At 38.0% G+C, this 17,911-nt stretch overlaps 1 protein-coding gene across 1 annotated transcript in view; it reads right to left on the bottom strand.

Annotated features, from left to right (window-relative positions):
* Positions 1–17,911, bottom strand: part of LOC150080436 (centrosomal protein of 290 kDa-like) — a 208,716-nt gene that overhangs the window by 98,329 nt on the left and 92,476 nt on the right. The window contains exon 12 of the mRNA XM_090380691.1: positions 594–664. Within this exon, the coding sequence (XP_090236817.1) occupies positions 594–664 (71 nt within the window). The remainder of the gene's footprint in view (positions 1–593; positions 665–17,911) is intronic.

Below are 17,911 nucleotides of genomic sequence, written 5' to 3'. Positions count from 1 at the left end.
ATGAACTGAATTTGGATATGTCAGTGCCCCTCACTAGCTGTCATTTGTTGTACTTATAAATTTGGTAACTCTGAAAAAACTCACTTGGCTTTTCTCACCACTTCTAAAATATTCTACCACAGGTTGCCACTGTGGCAACCTGTGGTAAGTCTTTTTAAAGGTAAGTCTGTGGTAAGTCAAAATATGTTCATATAAAAGATTGGGAGTGTACCATTTAATTTCTAGTATAAGAAATCATTTCTGTCAAATGGATAACAGCATTTTCAAGTTTTTACTCAATTGATTCAATGAATTTATTCATTAAGTCAAAATACTATTATCATTTCTAGACTACTGCACATAATGAGCTTAAAATGGTTGGCTAATCTCAAGACCACAGAAAACATTGTATTTCATTAGAAATATTATTGTTGTAAAGAAGTTATATATATATTTTTATCAAAGTTTTGTTAGGTACTATTTGCTGTCCATTATCATGAATAAAGTACAAAGATAGCAAAAATGAAAGGAAAGAGAGAGAGAGAGAGAGAGAGAGAGAGAGAGAGAGAGAGAGTATTATAAATGAAATATATATTACAATATTGAAGACTTACTTGTCTCTTACTCTAATCATGTTTTTGTAATCCTTTATCTCAGCAACTGCTGATGCAAGGCCATAGTCACCCTGAAAACATAAATGCAACAAAATCTATTGTTAAAAGTGATATACAAAAACTGTATAATTTTTGTATTAATTGTATTAATAAACATTAAAAAAGATTTTAGCGAGTCTTATTTTCAAACAATAAAAATATGCTAAAATATATGATACAAAAAAAATTAGAGAAATTGCAGAAACTCTACTCTTCGACATTCTACTATATAAAAATGAGTCGTTGCATATCCTTCTGAAGTAAAATCTGAACGTAGTTTGCTAAACATACTCAATCCCAAAATAGCAATGTTTCAAACAAATGAGAAGCTAATGCTACGGAAACATGGGTCATCTCTGATTAAAATAGCCTATCAAATATTATCAAGCTACTTTTTATTAACAAAAGGCTTGGATAACTTCCAAAAATTTCACAAGGACTCTCAAAAGCCCGTGTGAAAATTTTGGAAATTATCTGAGATTGTATATTATGGAGTTAATCTACATTCAACAAGGATAGGTTTAGCTGTATTATGTGTTACAGTGCATGCAGTGCATGTGTGTGTGGGGGGGGGTAAAATTTTCATCTTGAAGTAGAGTAGAGGTTCATTTGCTGCCACACAAAGGGTGTGAATTGGACATGTTCTGAAAGACCCCCCCCCCCCCAAGGCAATTCTCAGAGCAGTGTGTTGGATGGTTTTAAATTTTATTTGAATGCTTCTTCTAGTGGAATCATAAATAGGGGGTCCCTAGTCTAAACAGGATTTGATTACCACATATTATAGATGTAACAGAGTGTACTAATCACCATGTGTTCCTGCAGAAATATTTTTTTAGACATTGATTACTTAAATGTGTCATATGTGCAGCAAAAACGAGTTTGTTATCTAGAGTTAGGCCTAAAAATCAGAGAGTTTGTAACTGGAATTAGATGAATTTTCAACTGTAGTTCAGGTTCAGAGTAAGCCATGCTTTTTCCAGATATGGATAACTGTGCATCTCTGTTCACAGAAGTGACAGCCATTTTGTACCATAGGTTTCTGTATTGCCTGATAATTTATATGCATCCCATGCACTTTTCTTCTCTGTCACATGCTTCAATAATTCATCTGACATTCATTTAGGCCTAAGCCTGAACAGTATTTCTCTATGAAAAGTCTAGCAGCTTCTTTGATTTCTTCCCTGAATGCTACCCATTTAGAATTTGCTGTTGATAGCATCATCCAGTTGGTCCCACTGCATAGAATTTAAAAACTATCTGAGACCACTGTAGTCATCCTTATGAAAGCAAAAGCATTTCCCTTTACCCTTGACAGTAGTTATGTCTTTAATTAAATTCCACATTAGTACACTGTGATCACTGTCATCCAATGGGTGTTTTACCTACCGATTCTTAATGCACGTAGAATCACTGCTGATTGCTGATTACCAAATCAAGAATATTGCTTCCAATGGTTGTCCCTCTAATGTGCTGCTGTAGAAATCATCCAAGAAATCTACAAAATTCTTGCTAGTGTGTGAGTCACCAACTCAAATTCCCCCATTATACGAATTATAAGACATTCTAATTTATTGGCCTATTCTATTTCTGTAAGTTGTTTGGTATACTCATCACAGTCATTAGGCCTTAAACACACTCCTATTCTCAATTTTGTTTTCCAAGTGCTTATATCACATCAGACTGACTCAACATTGCACTGGTTGCCCATGTTCACTGGATGCATTGCCTTAGATTTATTATGCTTCTTGACTAAAGGCATTACCCCTCCAACCCTCCTGTATACATTGCATTTCCCATATTCAAGTTCTGCATCACTTATGTCTGAGTGACACCACGTCTTCTCTTTCCCTACAATGCCTGCATTTGATGACTTAATCGGTACTTCAAATACACAAAATTTATTTACCATGCTCCTAGCATTAGTGTACATGCACATGTTCTTACTCTTAGTTACCCTTACATAGCCCATGTATTTATTTGTTCCACGATGACCCACAGCAGGAACTGAATCCTAGGGGCTCTCATCTGGTGAGTATGGGCTTGGCACACCCAGGGTCCTGAGCTGGATATCATCATTCTTCTCTTTCTTGGTGATTCCCTTCCCTTCTACTTCTGACTTTCATTCTCTCTCTCCATCAGGGTAATTCAGAAATTTTTTTTTTTGGCTGTGCAGCATAAGCCTCAGGCTTTCTTGCACTATATGGCTAATAATAATAATAATAATAAAAATCCCTGAAATCTTCCTTTCCAGGCTGCTGCATTTTCCAATAGCAGCAGTGCAAAAACCATTACACCTCTGCCTGCAGCTCAAGTTAATCTATTAATCTGTGTATCCCCCAAGCTACCAGTTTTTCGACCCACCTATCACAGCCTCAATAGCATCAACAAATATATATTCTTACACTCCTTCTATTTAAGTGTATCCCATCCCTGTAAAACAAGGTGTCTCCCCTTGTTAACAAGCACAGACAACGCTAAGGAAAATTCTACCCCATGAACCTTGCACATTCTCTCCAGGGCTGAACTGATTGACAAGGCTCTCAATATGTACTTCCTCCTATCGTGACTGGGCAGAATTGCAGACACTTTCAAATTCAATCCTTTCAAATATAATACACGGTGGAACACCTTCTTGAACATATGACCAAGGTAGTATTTCTACAGCCTACCTGGAAAGTTCTGTAAAGTAAAAACTTTGTATTAAGTGAAGCAATTCTTCCTACAGTCCTAATGTGTGAAGATCTTGAAGGTTGCTATATCTCCATGTAGTGTGCCAGATGCTTCTTCTACATCAAGACTTACCATAACTAAATATTCTTTTCTGATGACTGCATTATAAATGTTTGCCTCAGCTATGATCATCATATGCAGGGCACATCTGTTTTGCCAAAAGCTACACTGATTTTCACTCGTGAGGTGGTTTGTTTCTAGAAACCATGTGATTAGCTTATGAACCATGTTTTTTCTCATAATTTGCTTAAGCAGCTGGTGTGTAATATAAATACAGATTGGTAACTATGTAGGACCGATGAGTCTTTTTTCAGGTTTGGGAAGGCCAAGACAAATGAATGTCTCCAGGATTATAGATATGAATTTTTCAAAAATAATCCTGAATTCTATCATAAAAGATCAGGCTTTTGTGGGCTATTTCATTTAAATGTTTTTATATAATGTTGTATATTCCATCCGGATCTGTGACACTGTTGGATGTTCTGGTTAAAAATTCTTTGAGGTGAGTTTTCATTAATATAGTGAGGAGTTGGTATTAAAATTTACTTTTTATCATACAGCTAATGTTTGATGTGCTGGAAAAACTGATCACATGTTGTTACTGCTGAAACATTACAAAAAGTTTCTGCATGAGCATTTGCTATTTCCTGAATGATTGATGTGTCCTATCATTTCTACTGAAGATTGGGAAGGATAATATTTGTGGTATTAGTCAGTTGTCTGATTTTCTTCAAATCAATCTATCTGTCTCTCTGATAATAGTAGTGGCAAAGTGAATCCAGGAGTCTTTTTTGATGATTATCTTATCTGTCTTGCTTTGGACTTTAGTCTTTTGTAAGCAATAAAATTTAGTGTTGTGGGATGCTTGAGAAATAAATTCCATGCTTTATTCCTTGTTTAGCTCTGTTGCATGAATCACTCCACCAGTGGCTAATATACAGGGTGTCTCAAAAATACACAGCATAACTTCAGGAATGAGTTCCTCATATGTAGACAATAAAAATATTTTATATCAACATAGTTCCGGAAATGCTTGGTTCCCGAGTTATTAACTGGAATGTCTTATCTCCCGCAGGTGATTTCCTTCATCATAAGGTACTGACAGAATCTGGTGGTTTTCCATTCTGACCATGTACTCAAATCAGGAGCAAGTGGATATACACTTTATGTATAGTTTGGCAGATGGCAATGCTCTGGAGGCTTGTTGTTTGTACCACGAAAGGTTCCCACAATGAAGATGTCCAGACAGGAAAACGTTTGAAGGCATCCATCACCGCCTTTGTGAACATGGGACCTTTACACCTCTTGCTGCTGACAGAGAACAACCAAGATCTACGACTTCTGAAGTAGAGGAGCAGATTTTGGATGTTGTGCATGCCACTCCTGGAATCAGCACATGCAACTGGCTGTTCAACGTTCGACTACTTGGAGAGTGTTGCGAGAACACCAACTGTATCCTTACCATCTGGCAACGGGTACAGGTTTTGTCACCAGCAGATTACCCTGCATGAGTAATGTTCTGCGAGTGGTTCTTGCAGCAGTGTGGTACAACGCCTCACTTTCCTGCCTTAGTGATATTCACAGATGAAGCATAGTTCACACGAGATGGAATCCAAAACTTTCACAATCAGCATGTATGGGCTGAGGAAAACCCACATGCAATTCTTCCATCACATCACCAACAGTGGTTCAGCCTCAACATCTGGGCAGGTGTTTTTGGTGATAAGTTATTTGGGTCCAATGTACTTCCAAACAAACTCACAGGGCAGGCATACAGAAACTTTCTGGAAAACAACATGCCTGATTTCTTGGACGGGACAACACGCCACTGATCATTCATCAACAAGCACACTTCATACACAATGGTGCTCCCGCACATTTCAGCAACCTAGCCCGCAATTACCAGAATCAAAGGTTTCCTGGTCGGTGGATAGGTAGAGGTGGACCAACTGCCTGGCCTCCACACTCATTGATTTAAACCCACTAGATTTCTTTTTGTGGGGCTAATTAAAGTCATTGGTGTATTTGACTCCGGTAGCTGATGTGGAAACTCTCTGCAATCGAATTGCAGCAGGTTGTGAGACAATACGAAACATGCCAAAAATTTGATATCGTCTTCACGAGTCCATGAGATGTCAATATGAGGCCTGTATTCAGGCAGAAGGTGGACATTTTGAACAATTACTATAAGATGATGTGAACAGTTAAGTGTCACTGACAGACCTTCAAAACTCGGAAACCAAGCATTTCCGGAACTATGTTGATATAAAATATTTTTATTGTCTACATATGAGGAACTCATTCTTGAAGTTATGCTGTGTATTTTTGAGACACCCTGTATTTACATTTTCCATTATATGAGTGAAGCGTTGTTGACTCGACTACTGCTGGCATTTGTTTTGCTAGGTTTTCAGTGACAATATTTATATTTTAAGTCTGAATAATCTGATTTTTAAGGGAAATGCTTGCAGAGAAAGTTTTCCAGTCCACTTGGAGAATTTCCATGTTATTCAATTTTATTTATGTAATGATATTCATCATCATCATCATCATCAGCCATTTTCAATCCACTACAGGATGAAGGCCTCTCCAGCAACTTTCCAGTTCCTTCTGTTTTGTGCAATGGCCATCCATTTACTACCCACAAACTCATTATCTCAAGGCCTTTGAGATAGAGGAGAAAAAGCAGTATGTACTGGAACTCAAGAACAAGTTTGAGCTTTTACAGACTGCTCAGGACCAAGATATCAACGAGGAATATTACAACTTTCTGAAAGTGATAAAGCCCAAGAAACCTATAGATAAAAAGAAATCCAAAGAAGAAAAAATTAGTCAAGAAACACTTGTCATAATGAACCGAAGACAAATGAAGAGCAAGAAAAGCACTGACAGGGAGAAAATTGAGTATACTGAGTTATGCAAAGCCATTAGAAAGAGACTCAGAGAGGACAAGAAAATTTAACACAAGAAAAGTAGAACAAGCATTAAGGGAAAACAAAGGACTTAAATCAGCAGCCATGAGCAGTAATACAGAAAGGCAAATTATACTGAAACAGAAGAATAGCGATGTGTACTTATAAACAGCAGTGAAGAGAAGGCAGGCATAATTCAAATAGTAGAAGACTACTATAGAGAATGATACAAGGGGCGAGGGAATGATGCCAGCAGGGGGAAGATAGATGACAAATTAGTTACACATGACATACCTGATATTCTTCCTGATGAGGTAGAACATGTGTTCAAGAAAATGAAGAATCAGAAAGCCCCGTGGGAAGATGAAGTTACTGTAGAGTTGCTAAAAATGGGAGGAAGAGACATGACACAAAAACTGGCAAGACTCTTCACAAAATGCATTGGAAACGGTGTGATGCCCAAGAAGTGGAATAATGCAATCATAGCTTTGCTGCATAAGAAAGGAGATAAATCAGAAATTGGAAATTATAGAACAATTAGCTTGTTATTTCATATCTACAAGTTGTTCACAAGGGTCATTGCTAACAGATTAGAAAGAGTACTTGATGAGAACCAACCAAAAGAGCAAGCTGGCTTTAGGATAGGATTCTCAAATATGGATTACATTCACGTAATATCACAGCTAATGGAGAAAGCAAATGAATGTAAAACACTGTTATGCCTGGCATTTGTGGATTATGAAAAGGCATTTGACTCCATACAGCATACGGCAATGATTTGGGCACTGGAAAGACAAGGCACAGATACCTCACATATTATGATTTTGAAGAAAATATATGAGAGTGCTACCTCCTTTATTAGACTAGACAAAGACAGTAGCAAATTTAAAATTGAGAAAGGAGTTTGACAAGGAGATACAATATATCCAAAGTTGTTTACTGCTCCCTTGAGGAAGCTTTCAGAAGATTAGAGTTGTTGCAGAAAGGAGTCAATGTGATTGGAGAGTACCTAAACCATTTACGATTTGTAGATGACATTGGTCATAAGCAATGATCTCAAAGAATTAGAGGAAAATTTTAATCAGTTATGTAGAGTTAGTAAGGATTTTGGACTAAAGATGAATATGGCTAAAACAAAAGTAACGATGAACAAGTATGCCACAGAAAGGGATATAATGATTAAAGGAGCAGTAATTGAAAAGGTGGAGTCATATACTTATCTGGGACAAGTCATCAACTGTAATAATGATAAATGGTTGGAAGTCAAGAGAAGAATAAATTTTGGATGGATAGCATTCAGGAAATATAGTCACATACTGAGGAGCAATATCCCAATTTGTCTGAAATGTAAAATAATGAACCAATGTATACTCCCAACCATGACTTATGGAAGTGAAACTTGGGTACTCACCAAAAGAATATAAGAGAAGGTGAGAACTACACAGCGAAGAATGAAACGAATTATACTGGGAATCAGACTGTTAGATAAGAAGAGAAACACATGGATTAGGCAGCAAACTCAAGTAAAGGAAATTCTTATCAAAACTAAAGAACTAAAATGGTCTATGGTCTTGGGCAGGACACACAGCTTGAAGATATGATGACAGATGGACTAAGAAAATAACAGAATTATACCCAAGAAGAGCTAGAAGAAAAACTGGAAGACAACGACGGAGAGGGACAGATGAATTTCATGAGTTTGTGGGTAGTAAATGGATGGCCATTGCACAAAACAGAAGGAAGTGGAAAGTTGCTGGAGAAGCCTTCATCCTGCAGTGGATTGAAAATGGCTGATGATGATGATGACTATGATGAGATGGCACTTATACGTTTGTTGCTCATTTTTCCATAGTCTCTTGGATTAAGATGTATTGTGTTCTGTATCACTTAGGGATGAGCAACTAGACTCAAGTGATGGGTAGTTGTGAAGGTCCATAGTTGCTCCTTTTGGCCATGGGAGAGGGTCTTTCTTCTCCCAGGTTACCAGCCCTTCCACATGGAGGCAGAAGTGGTACCAACCAGTGACAAAGCAATCAGGAGAGTAGGAAAGCAGTATGCTGCAAGTGGGGTTAGCAGTGACGTTGCTAGTTGAGGAGGGTTCATGAAAAAAATGTACTTTCCCTAGCGAAACACTAGACTATCACACTAAAAATCGCTTTAAAACTATTACTTGGAACTCAGGACCCTTACAATTAGGACATTGTGGAGATGTGTCAATACATTCAGTTTGTGCATGGTTTTTAGATCCATGATTTTCACAGGTAGCATGACCCTGCACCCTGTCTGCAAGTATCCAAACTTCTGACATATTAACACATTGATGGTTTGGAATGCAGTCAAACACATCAATTTAGGTATCTGCTTTAACCGAGTTCTGCAAATTTAGAAAACTAAAGGACAACATGATGCAGTATGTTGGAATTATACCACCATCCTTTTGGATCATTATTCATTTTGCTTGTGTCACTTTCCAATCTTTTAAGTCCTGGACTATATCCTCTTCTGAGCAGTTTAACAAGACCTATTCACTTATAACTTCCTTAGAGAACTTTAGTGGCGTGAAGAGAAACTTTAATTGGAATTCCACTTAAAGATGAAATCTTTAGTAAATTGTTAGTAGTTTAGTAAGTCTTTAGTAATTTGTGGGGTTTTTTGGTGCAAGGGATGCTATGGCCAAATTGTGCATGTTCCTGTGGGGAGAGACTGTACAGATTAATAAAAAGAGTTTAGAAGAGCATCAATTTTAAAAAGTGGAAAAAAGGTGGATAAATTGAAGTTGTCCCCAATAATATCTGCTTGAAGAGACTTGTTTAAGTTAGAAAGGGATTAGAATGATGTGGATCTGGCAGACTAATAATAAGTGCACTCTATAAGAATGTTTTCAGCATTAGCATTAGTAGAGGCATATGATGCAAGAAAGCAAGCTTATTATTATTATTATTATTATTAATATCCATATGATGCAAGGAAGCCTGAGGCTTATGCTGCACCAGGAAAAAAAAAAAACAGTTCCCGAGTAACCCTGAGAGAGAGAGAGAGAGAGAGAGAGAGAGAGAGAGAGAGAGAGAGAGAGAGAGAGAGAGAGAGAGAGAGAGAGAGAGAGAGAGAGAGAGAGAGAGAGTGTGTGTGTGTGTTAAAATTAGAAGGGAATCACCAAGAAAGAGAAGAATGATGATATCCAGCTCAGGACCCTGGGTGTGCCAAGCCCATACTCACCAGATGTGAGTCCGTGGGGTTGTATGCAGCATCAGCTAGAGAAAAAAATAAAAAATAAATAAAAAAACTTCCACTTCACCCCTCTGTTCGTTCAAAAATACCTGTCCAGCGGAGCCTTAAATTTATTTAGGATATCAACTTCCACAACAAGGGATGGAAGTCTGTTCCACCAACCAACTACCCGCTGGCTAAAGGCAAATTTCCGCACATCTATCCTACACCTGTCTTTCCTCAATTTGAATTTATGCCCTCTCAGGTGATTATTCTGAGCAAGAGGCAGAATCCCGTCAGAATTGAGTATGCTCAAACCATTCAAGGCTTTATACACCTCTATCAGATCACCTCACTGGTGCCTAGTCTCCAGACACTGTAATTTGCAAAATTTAAGCCTTTCTTCGTAAGAGCACCCCTTTGTTCCATTCACTAACCTTGTTGCCCATCTCGTACTCATTCCAGCAGCTCTACATCCTTCTTGAAATGAGGTCTCCAGACCTGTATACAGTATCAAGGTGTGGCCTGACCATTGCCTTATACAAGGGAATAATCATCTCCTTATCCCTTCTAGAAACATTCCTGTATATCATTGAAAGACAACATGAGCTACTCTTGCAGCCCATCTGCACTGCTCAGAGAACTTCATATCTGCATGCACAATTACCCCCAGATCCTTTTCATTCTCTACCACTGTCAGTGTAGTACCACAGAGTTGATACGTTGCTCTAGGGTTGCTGTTTCCCATATGTAATACTTTACATTTGTCAATGTTAAACTTCATTTGCCGCCTCTCAGCCCATCTGCTCAACCTTTCCAGATCCTGTTGCAGCAGCATAGCATCAGTAGTGTCCTTAATAACACTGCCAACTTTTGTATCGTCTGCAAACTTGGACATTAAGCTTGATATACCATCATTGATATTATTTATAAATACAGAAAACAATAATGGACCCAACACTGCACCGTGAGGAACTCCATTAATTACATTAGTCCACGATGAGCAGTGGCCATTGATTACCACTCTGTCTTCTCCCCCTCAACCACCATCCCTTTATCCATAGCAGTAATTTGACTCTAATGCCACACTGGTCCAATTTGTGCAGCAGTCTTCCATGTGCAACAGTATCAAAAGCCTTTCTTAGATCCAAGTATATAATATCAAAGTTATTCCCTGCATCCAGTTCTTTTGTGACTCAATCATAATATCCAATCAAATTGGTCAGGCAAGACTTCCCCTTAACAAAATCATGCTGTGTCCGAGCTATAACTGAAGTCTTGTCTAGATGATCCTGCAGTGCTTCTTTAACCAGTGCCTCCATTAATTTTCCTGGAACAGAAGTTAAACTCACAGGTCATTAATTACTTGTGTCAGCCTTTGATCCTCCTTTGTGAATTGGGGTCACATTTGCACATCTCCAGTCTATGGGTACCTCCCCTGAGTCCAAGGAAGCTCTCATAATTATGGCTAAGGGTTTGCTTACTTCCTTTGCTGCCTCCTTTAATATAACTGGATAGATCCCATCCACCCCAGGTGCCTTTCTTAGGTTTATCTTCAACATTTTCTCCTCCACTTTACTCTCAGTTATTACAAGATTCTCTAGCTTACTGCCAGAGCTGAATACACCTCTGGCATTCCCCTCCCTGAATAACTCCTCATGTGTGAATGTCGATGCAAAATATTCATTTAGTTTGTTAGCTACCTGAGCAGAATCATAAACAGTTGAACCATTGATATAAAGTGGACCAATCTGATTCATCCCCTTCCTTCTAGAGTTTACATAAGTAAAGAACTCTTTGCTGTTTTTCTTTGCATCCCTTGCCAAAGATTTCTCGTAATCTGCCTTCGCCTGCCTAACCTCCTTTGTAACTTGGTTACAGATCAACTTATATCTATCATAGGCTTCTGTGTCACGTGTTAATTTATATGTATCCCATGCATTTTTCTTCTCTGCCATATGTCTCATTAGTTCATCTGACATCCATTTAGGCTTAAATCTTGAACAATAATTCTTAGTTGGTATGTAAAGTCTAGTAGCTTCTAAGATAAGTTCTTTGAATGCTTCCCATTTTGAATTTGCTGTTGGTAACATCATCAGTTGGTCCCACTGTATAAAATTTAAATACTGTCTCAGTCCATCGTAGTCGCCTTTACGGAAGCAATAACCCTTCCCTTTACCCCTAATGGTAGTTACCTCTTTGAGTAAATCCCACTTCAGCACACTGTGATCACTGCCACCTAGTGGTTCCTGTATCTGCAGATTCTTAATGCATGAAGAATCACTACTGACAATTAAATCAAGAGTATTACTCCCTCTAGTTGCCTCCCTAACATGCTGATGTAGAAAACAGTCATCCAATAAATCCACAAAAGCCTTACTAGTGTGTGAGTGACCAACCCACAAATTCCAGTCAATATCTGGGAAATTAAATCCCCCATTATAAGACTCTCTGATTTACTGGCCCACTCTATTTCCCCGTACAGTTTCTTATTATACTCATCAGAGTCATTAGGCCTATAGCACACTCCTACTCTCAATTTTGATCTCCCAATGCTTATGTCACACCAAACTGACTCGACACTGCACTGTCCAGCAATGTCGACTGGCTTCGCTTCCTTGGATTTTATGTATTTCTTAACTAATAGCATAACCCCTCCTCCCTTCCTATCCTGTCTATCCTTTGTGTAGATGTTGTACTTCCCAAATTCCAGTTCTGCATTCCTTATATCTGTGTGACACCACGTCTCTGATTTCCCAACACTATCCGCCTTTGATGCTTTGAGAAATACCTCAAATTCATCAAATTTATTTACCAAACACCTAGCATTGGTGTACACGCAAGTATATATGCACCTGTTCTTTTTCTTAGCTACCCTAACACAACCCATGTGTTTACTTGTACCACAATGACTCCCATCAGTCTCTGAAATATCCTGCATCTTGTTTTCCAGGCTTCTGCTCATTCCAATAGAAGCAAGAATCACTTTCACCTCTGTCAGTGGCTACTGTTAATCTATTAGTCCTTGTATCCCCCCCAAGCTAGCAGTTTCCTGACACACCTAACACTGCCTCGATAGCATCAGCAAATATTCTTGCACCCTTTCTATTTAATTGTATCCCATCCCTGTAGAAGTAGTCCCTTCTGTTAACAAGTACAGACCAGGATGCTCTCATAATTATGGCTAAAGGTTTGCTTATTTCCTTTGCTGCCTCCTTTAATATAACTGGATAGATCCCATCCACTCCACCCCAGGTGCTTTTCTTATGTTTAACTTCAACAATTTCTCCTCCACTTTGTTCTCAATTATTACAAAATCATTAAGCACCTTGCTACAATTTGATAGCCTTTTAACATTTTTAAATCTTAACTCCTCATGTGTGAATGCAGATGCAAAATACTCATTCAGTTTGTTTGCTATCTAAGCAGGATCATCAACAGTTGAACCCTCAATATCAAGTGGACCAATCAGATTCATCCCCTCCCTTTTAGAGTTTATATAAGTAAAGAAATCCTTACTGTTTTTCTTAGCATCCTTTGCCAAGGATTTCTTGTAATCTGCCTTCGCCTGCCTAACCTCCTTTGTGACTCTTACAGACTAGCTTATATCTGCTATAGGCTTCTGTGTCGCCTGATAATTTATATGCCTCCTATGCATTTTTCTTCTCTTTCACACGTCTCATTAGTTCATTTGATAGCCATTTAGGCCTAAAACTTGAACAATATTTCTTAATAGGTATGAAACTTTTAGTAGATTACACTATTAACTCCTTGATTGCTTCTCACTTAGAATTTGCTGTTGGTAACATCATCAGTTGATCCCACTGTACAGAATTTAAAAACTGTCAGAGACCACTGTACTTACCTTTACGGAAGCAAAAACCCTTTCTTTTACCCCTGATGGTAATTATATCTTTAAGTAAATCCCACATCAGTACACTGTGATTATATCTTTAAGTAAATCCCACATCAGTACACTGTGATTATATCTTTAAGTAAATCCCACATCAGTACACTGTGATCACTGTCACCTAGTAGTTCCTTTATCTGCAAATTCTTAATACACGAATGATCACTGCTGATCATTCATGTATTAAGATACAGACTCTTTCAAGTGGAGTCATAAACTGGGGCAACGTAATCTAATTGAGATCTGATCAAAGCTCTGTATAAATGGAGTAGAGTATAGCGATCAGCTCCTATGTCATAGATGAGACAACTTTATAGTCTTTGGAGTGAAATCATTAGCAAGAAAAAAGGTCAAACCCACCTTAATGGCTAGAGTTCTGCAGTCATAAACTAGGTATGACTGCAGAACCCTTACCACAGGAATGCAGTGAAAACACTGCATTCCTGTGGTAAGAGACAGAAACTATTGATGTTGGTAGGACCACAGTAGTTCCCATACAGCTGTCACTTTTGGAGCGGTCAGTATAAATTGACAGAGTTTGTACATTTGCCAAGGAGTAGGCTGTCTTTCCTCCCCAACCTTTCAAGTCGTCAAATCATGAAGAAATGCACATTTTCATGCCACAATTTTCTGTATTTATGAGAATTGGTGAAATGCATAGCATATTACACTCTGAATTGGCTCTTGTAGATGGATTCCTGTAGGTTTTGTTTCCACATAACTGCATTAACCACATAACTGAAGCGCAACATCAGAAGAGGAGACTAGGCACCTGTGAGGTGATCTGATTGAAGTGTATAAAGCCTTGAATGGTTTGAGCATGCTCAATTCTGATGGAATTCTTCCTCTTGCTCAGAATAATTGCCTGAGAGGACATAAATTCAAATTGAGGAAAGACAGTTGTAGGAAAGATGTGTGGAAGTTTGCCTTTAGCCAGCAGGTGGTTGACTGCTCAAACTTCCAACTGTCATTGTAGAAGTTGATAGCTTAAACAGATTCAAGGCAAAACTAGACAAACATTTGGAGCGAGTGGATTGAGAAGCATTTTTTTTTTTTTTGGTTGATGCAATATAAGCTTACTTTCTTGCATCATGTGCCTTTACCAATGATAATCTGTCTTTGAAGTTGAAGTGGCGGTTCAGTGGCTTCTATATATAGGCTTTGGACTGGTAAAGTCCTGAATGCCCCAAGAGCAATCCTGAGTGCATTATGTTGTATTGGGTTGAGACATGCTAAAAGAATCTTTCAAATGGAGTCATAAACAGGGGCACCATAATCTAATCGAGATCTGATCAAAGCTCGGTACAAGTGGAGTAGAGTATAGTGATCAGCTCTCCATGTCACAGATGAAACTACTTTAAGTATATTCAGCTTTTTCAAATGTCCATGTTTGTTTCTGGAATGTCAGTTTGGTGTCAAATGTCATGCACAAGAATCAGATATTGTTGGTAATTAGTAGGTTCAGTTCAAAGTGATAATTCAGGTTCTGAATGTAGTTGATGCTTTTTACAAAAGCGAATGGCTGCAGTTTTTGGTTGCCAATAGACGATAACCTTTACGTGAAGTCCATGACACTATTTTCTTTATTATAAGCTGCAATTGTCTTTCAATGGAACGCATATTCTGTGAGAGGCAGGTATTGCAAGGTCATCGGCAGCATAAAGATTGATGTCTGCATTACCCAAAACATTCTGTGATAAATTGTTTATTCTAATAGCAAAGAGTGTGGCACTGAGTACCACTCCCTGTGATACACCTTCTCTTTGAACAAAAGATTCAGATGTGTGATTGAGATGAGATGGACTAGTGATGTGCAAATAAATATCCCAATTCACAAAGCGGGATCAAAGGGTGACATGAGTAATTACAGACCTGTTAGTTTAACTTCTGTTCCAGGGAAAATAATAGAATAACTGGTTAAAGAAACAATGCAGGATCATCCAGACAAGACTGCAGTTATAGTTCAAACACAGCATGAGTTTTTTAGGGGGAAATCTTGCCTGACCAATTTGATTGGATACTGGTCACAAAGGAACTGGATTCAAAACATTTTGATATCATATACTTGGATTTCAGCAAAGCTTTTGACACTGTTGCACATAAAAGACTGCTGTGCAAATTAGAGCAGTATGGCATTAAGGGCAAGTTGCTATTATACATAAAAGGAAGGCTGAGTGTGAGAAGACAAAAAGTGGTAATCAATGGTTGTGCTCTTTGTGGACTAATGTTATTAGTGGAGTCCCCCAGGGTTCAGTGTTGGGCCCATTGTTGTTTTCTATATTTATCAATAATATTGATGAAGGTGTATCAGGCTTAATGTCAAGATTTGTAGGTGATACGAAGGTTGACAAGGTTGTTAATGACAGTAATGATAGTACAATACTGCAACAGGACCTATAAAAGTTGGGCAGATGGACTGAGAGGTGGCAAATGAAGTTTAACATTCACAAATGCAAAGTACAGGCAGTTCTCACTTTACGAGTTCCCGGGTTTACGAGTTTTTTTTTTTTTTTTTCAAGTATCAACAAAATTGAAAATATTAATTGCAAAAAATGAATGTTAAAGAATCATAAATACCACATTTCAAACCAGGTGAATAGCTATACAATACAGTGTACCTCGCTTTACGATATTATTCCATTACCATCGTATCGCGAAAATATTGTAATGTGAACCCAATAATACATTGTTTTTTGGTAATTCATTCCACGACCTTGGAAGTTCAAATTTTCACTATATAATTCCCTAAAAGGTCGTTTTTATAGTGTAAACTATATTAGTTACCAATTCAAATCATTAAACAAACTACACTTTCATCGTTATCATATGTTATAAGAACCAATTTTGAATGGTTTTGCGATATTTTTCTAAAACATTTCTGGAAGTCACGACAATAAAAACAATTTGCACTTTCTGGTTTATTGGGCTTTTCTGTTACTGCAAGCAATTATAAACCGGTAGTAAACTCAATGTTATTGCATTTGTGAAAATACCGATAGCTGGAATTGTGTGGGTTTTTACATTATTATGGTGAAATGTGTTTGCCCTTTACTGAAATCTTCAATCGTATAAAAAACATTAATAAAATTTCAGAATCTTCTCTTCGTTCCCTTTTTTTTAAGCTTCATAAACTTGTTACACCGCACAAATCATGTTAGTTGCAGTTTGTGCATTCCGTTAAAAAATGCTTATGCATCAATTGAAATTTATAAAGAAAAGAGAAGATTATCTTGGAAACAAACGCCTTTTGAAGCATTTCTGATGAAGAGGATTCCTTGTGTAACAAACCAACAAATGCCGATCCAATAATGAGTGATCAACGAGTGTGCATTTAGTCGATGATGACGATGAAGAATAAACATTCTTTAACATTTGTAAGTCATAAATAATTTCTCTATTATTATAATTCCCGCTTTACGAGTTTTCACTTTACGAGCGCAGGCTAGGAATGAATTAACTCATAAAGTCGAGAGCTACCTGTATTGCATATGGGTAGCAGTAACCCCAGAGTAACATACTAACTGTGTGGTACTACACAGGGGATTATTATGCAGTCAGATATGAAGTTTGCAGAGCAGTGAAGACAGCGCCAGAGTAGTTCACGGGGTCTTGTCAATTATATACAGGAACTTTTCTAGCAGGGATAAGGAAGTGATTATCCCTTTGTATAAGATAATTATCAGGCCACACCTTGAGTACTGCATACAGGTCTGGAGGCCTCATTTTAGGATGAATATAGAGCTGCTGAAATGGGTACAGAGAAGGACAGTGAGATTGGTGAGGGAATCAAAGGGGTGTACCAAGAAAGGCTTAAGTTCTGAAAAATTACAGCATCTGGATGTGGAGACTATGCACATTTGAGGTGATCTGAGGTAACTCTCTATGATAACTCTCTATAGCCATAGGTAACTCTCTCTACGGTTAAAGTAACTCTCTATGATCACTGGCAGTCAACCTTGGAGCCCTATGGCATACATATCTTGCAGAACATATAGTGCCAGGTGGCATCAAAAGCTTTTTCAATATCCTCACACACACCATGACAAGACGTTCTTTTTGGATAAAAGCATTCCATGTGTTACACTCTGCTTTCACCATAAGGTCTAATGTGGATTGGTTTTTGCAGAAGCCATACTGATTACAACTGATGATTGAGTGCAATTCTATGTACCATACAAGTCTATTGTGTATCATCTTTTCTAACGTCTTGTCCAAGCAGTTGGCAAGGGATATTGGTCTATAGCTGCATGGATTTGTCTGATCTTTTCCAGGTTTAGGAAAAGCTAGCACTGTTGAATGATACCATTAGTGAGGATAGTAGCTTTTGTAGAAGATTTGATTCAGAAAAGGCAATAGGAAATTTAATGCCTTTTTGTCTAGGTGCTGCAATATGAGGTAATAAATCCCATCAGGACTGGATGCCCCATTTGTTTAGAACATCCTGGAGCTCCAAAACTGTAAAGGTTTGATTATATGGAAGTGACAGTCTTGTGCTGAAATTTAATTTACATTGCTCAGCC

Source organism: Mastigoproctus giganteus, chromosome 9 (genome assembly GCF_048544385.1).
Source record: "Mastigoproctus giganteus isolate SK-2022 chromosome 9, ASM4854438v1, whole genome shotgun sequence".
NCBI lineage: Eukaryota > Metazoa > Arthropoda > Arachnida > Uropygi > Thelyphonidae > Mastigoproctus > Mastigoproctus giganteus.
The sequence above is the reverse complement of the archived record's forward strand: the minus strand, read 5'-3'. Positions and strand labels throughout refer to the sequence as shown.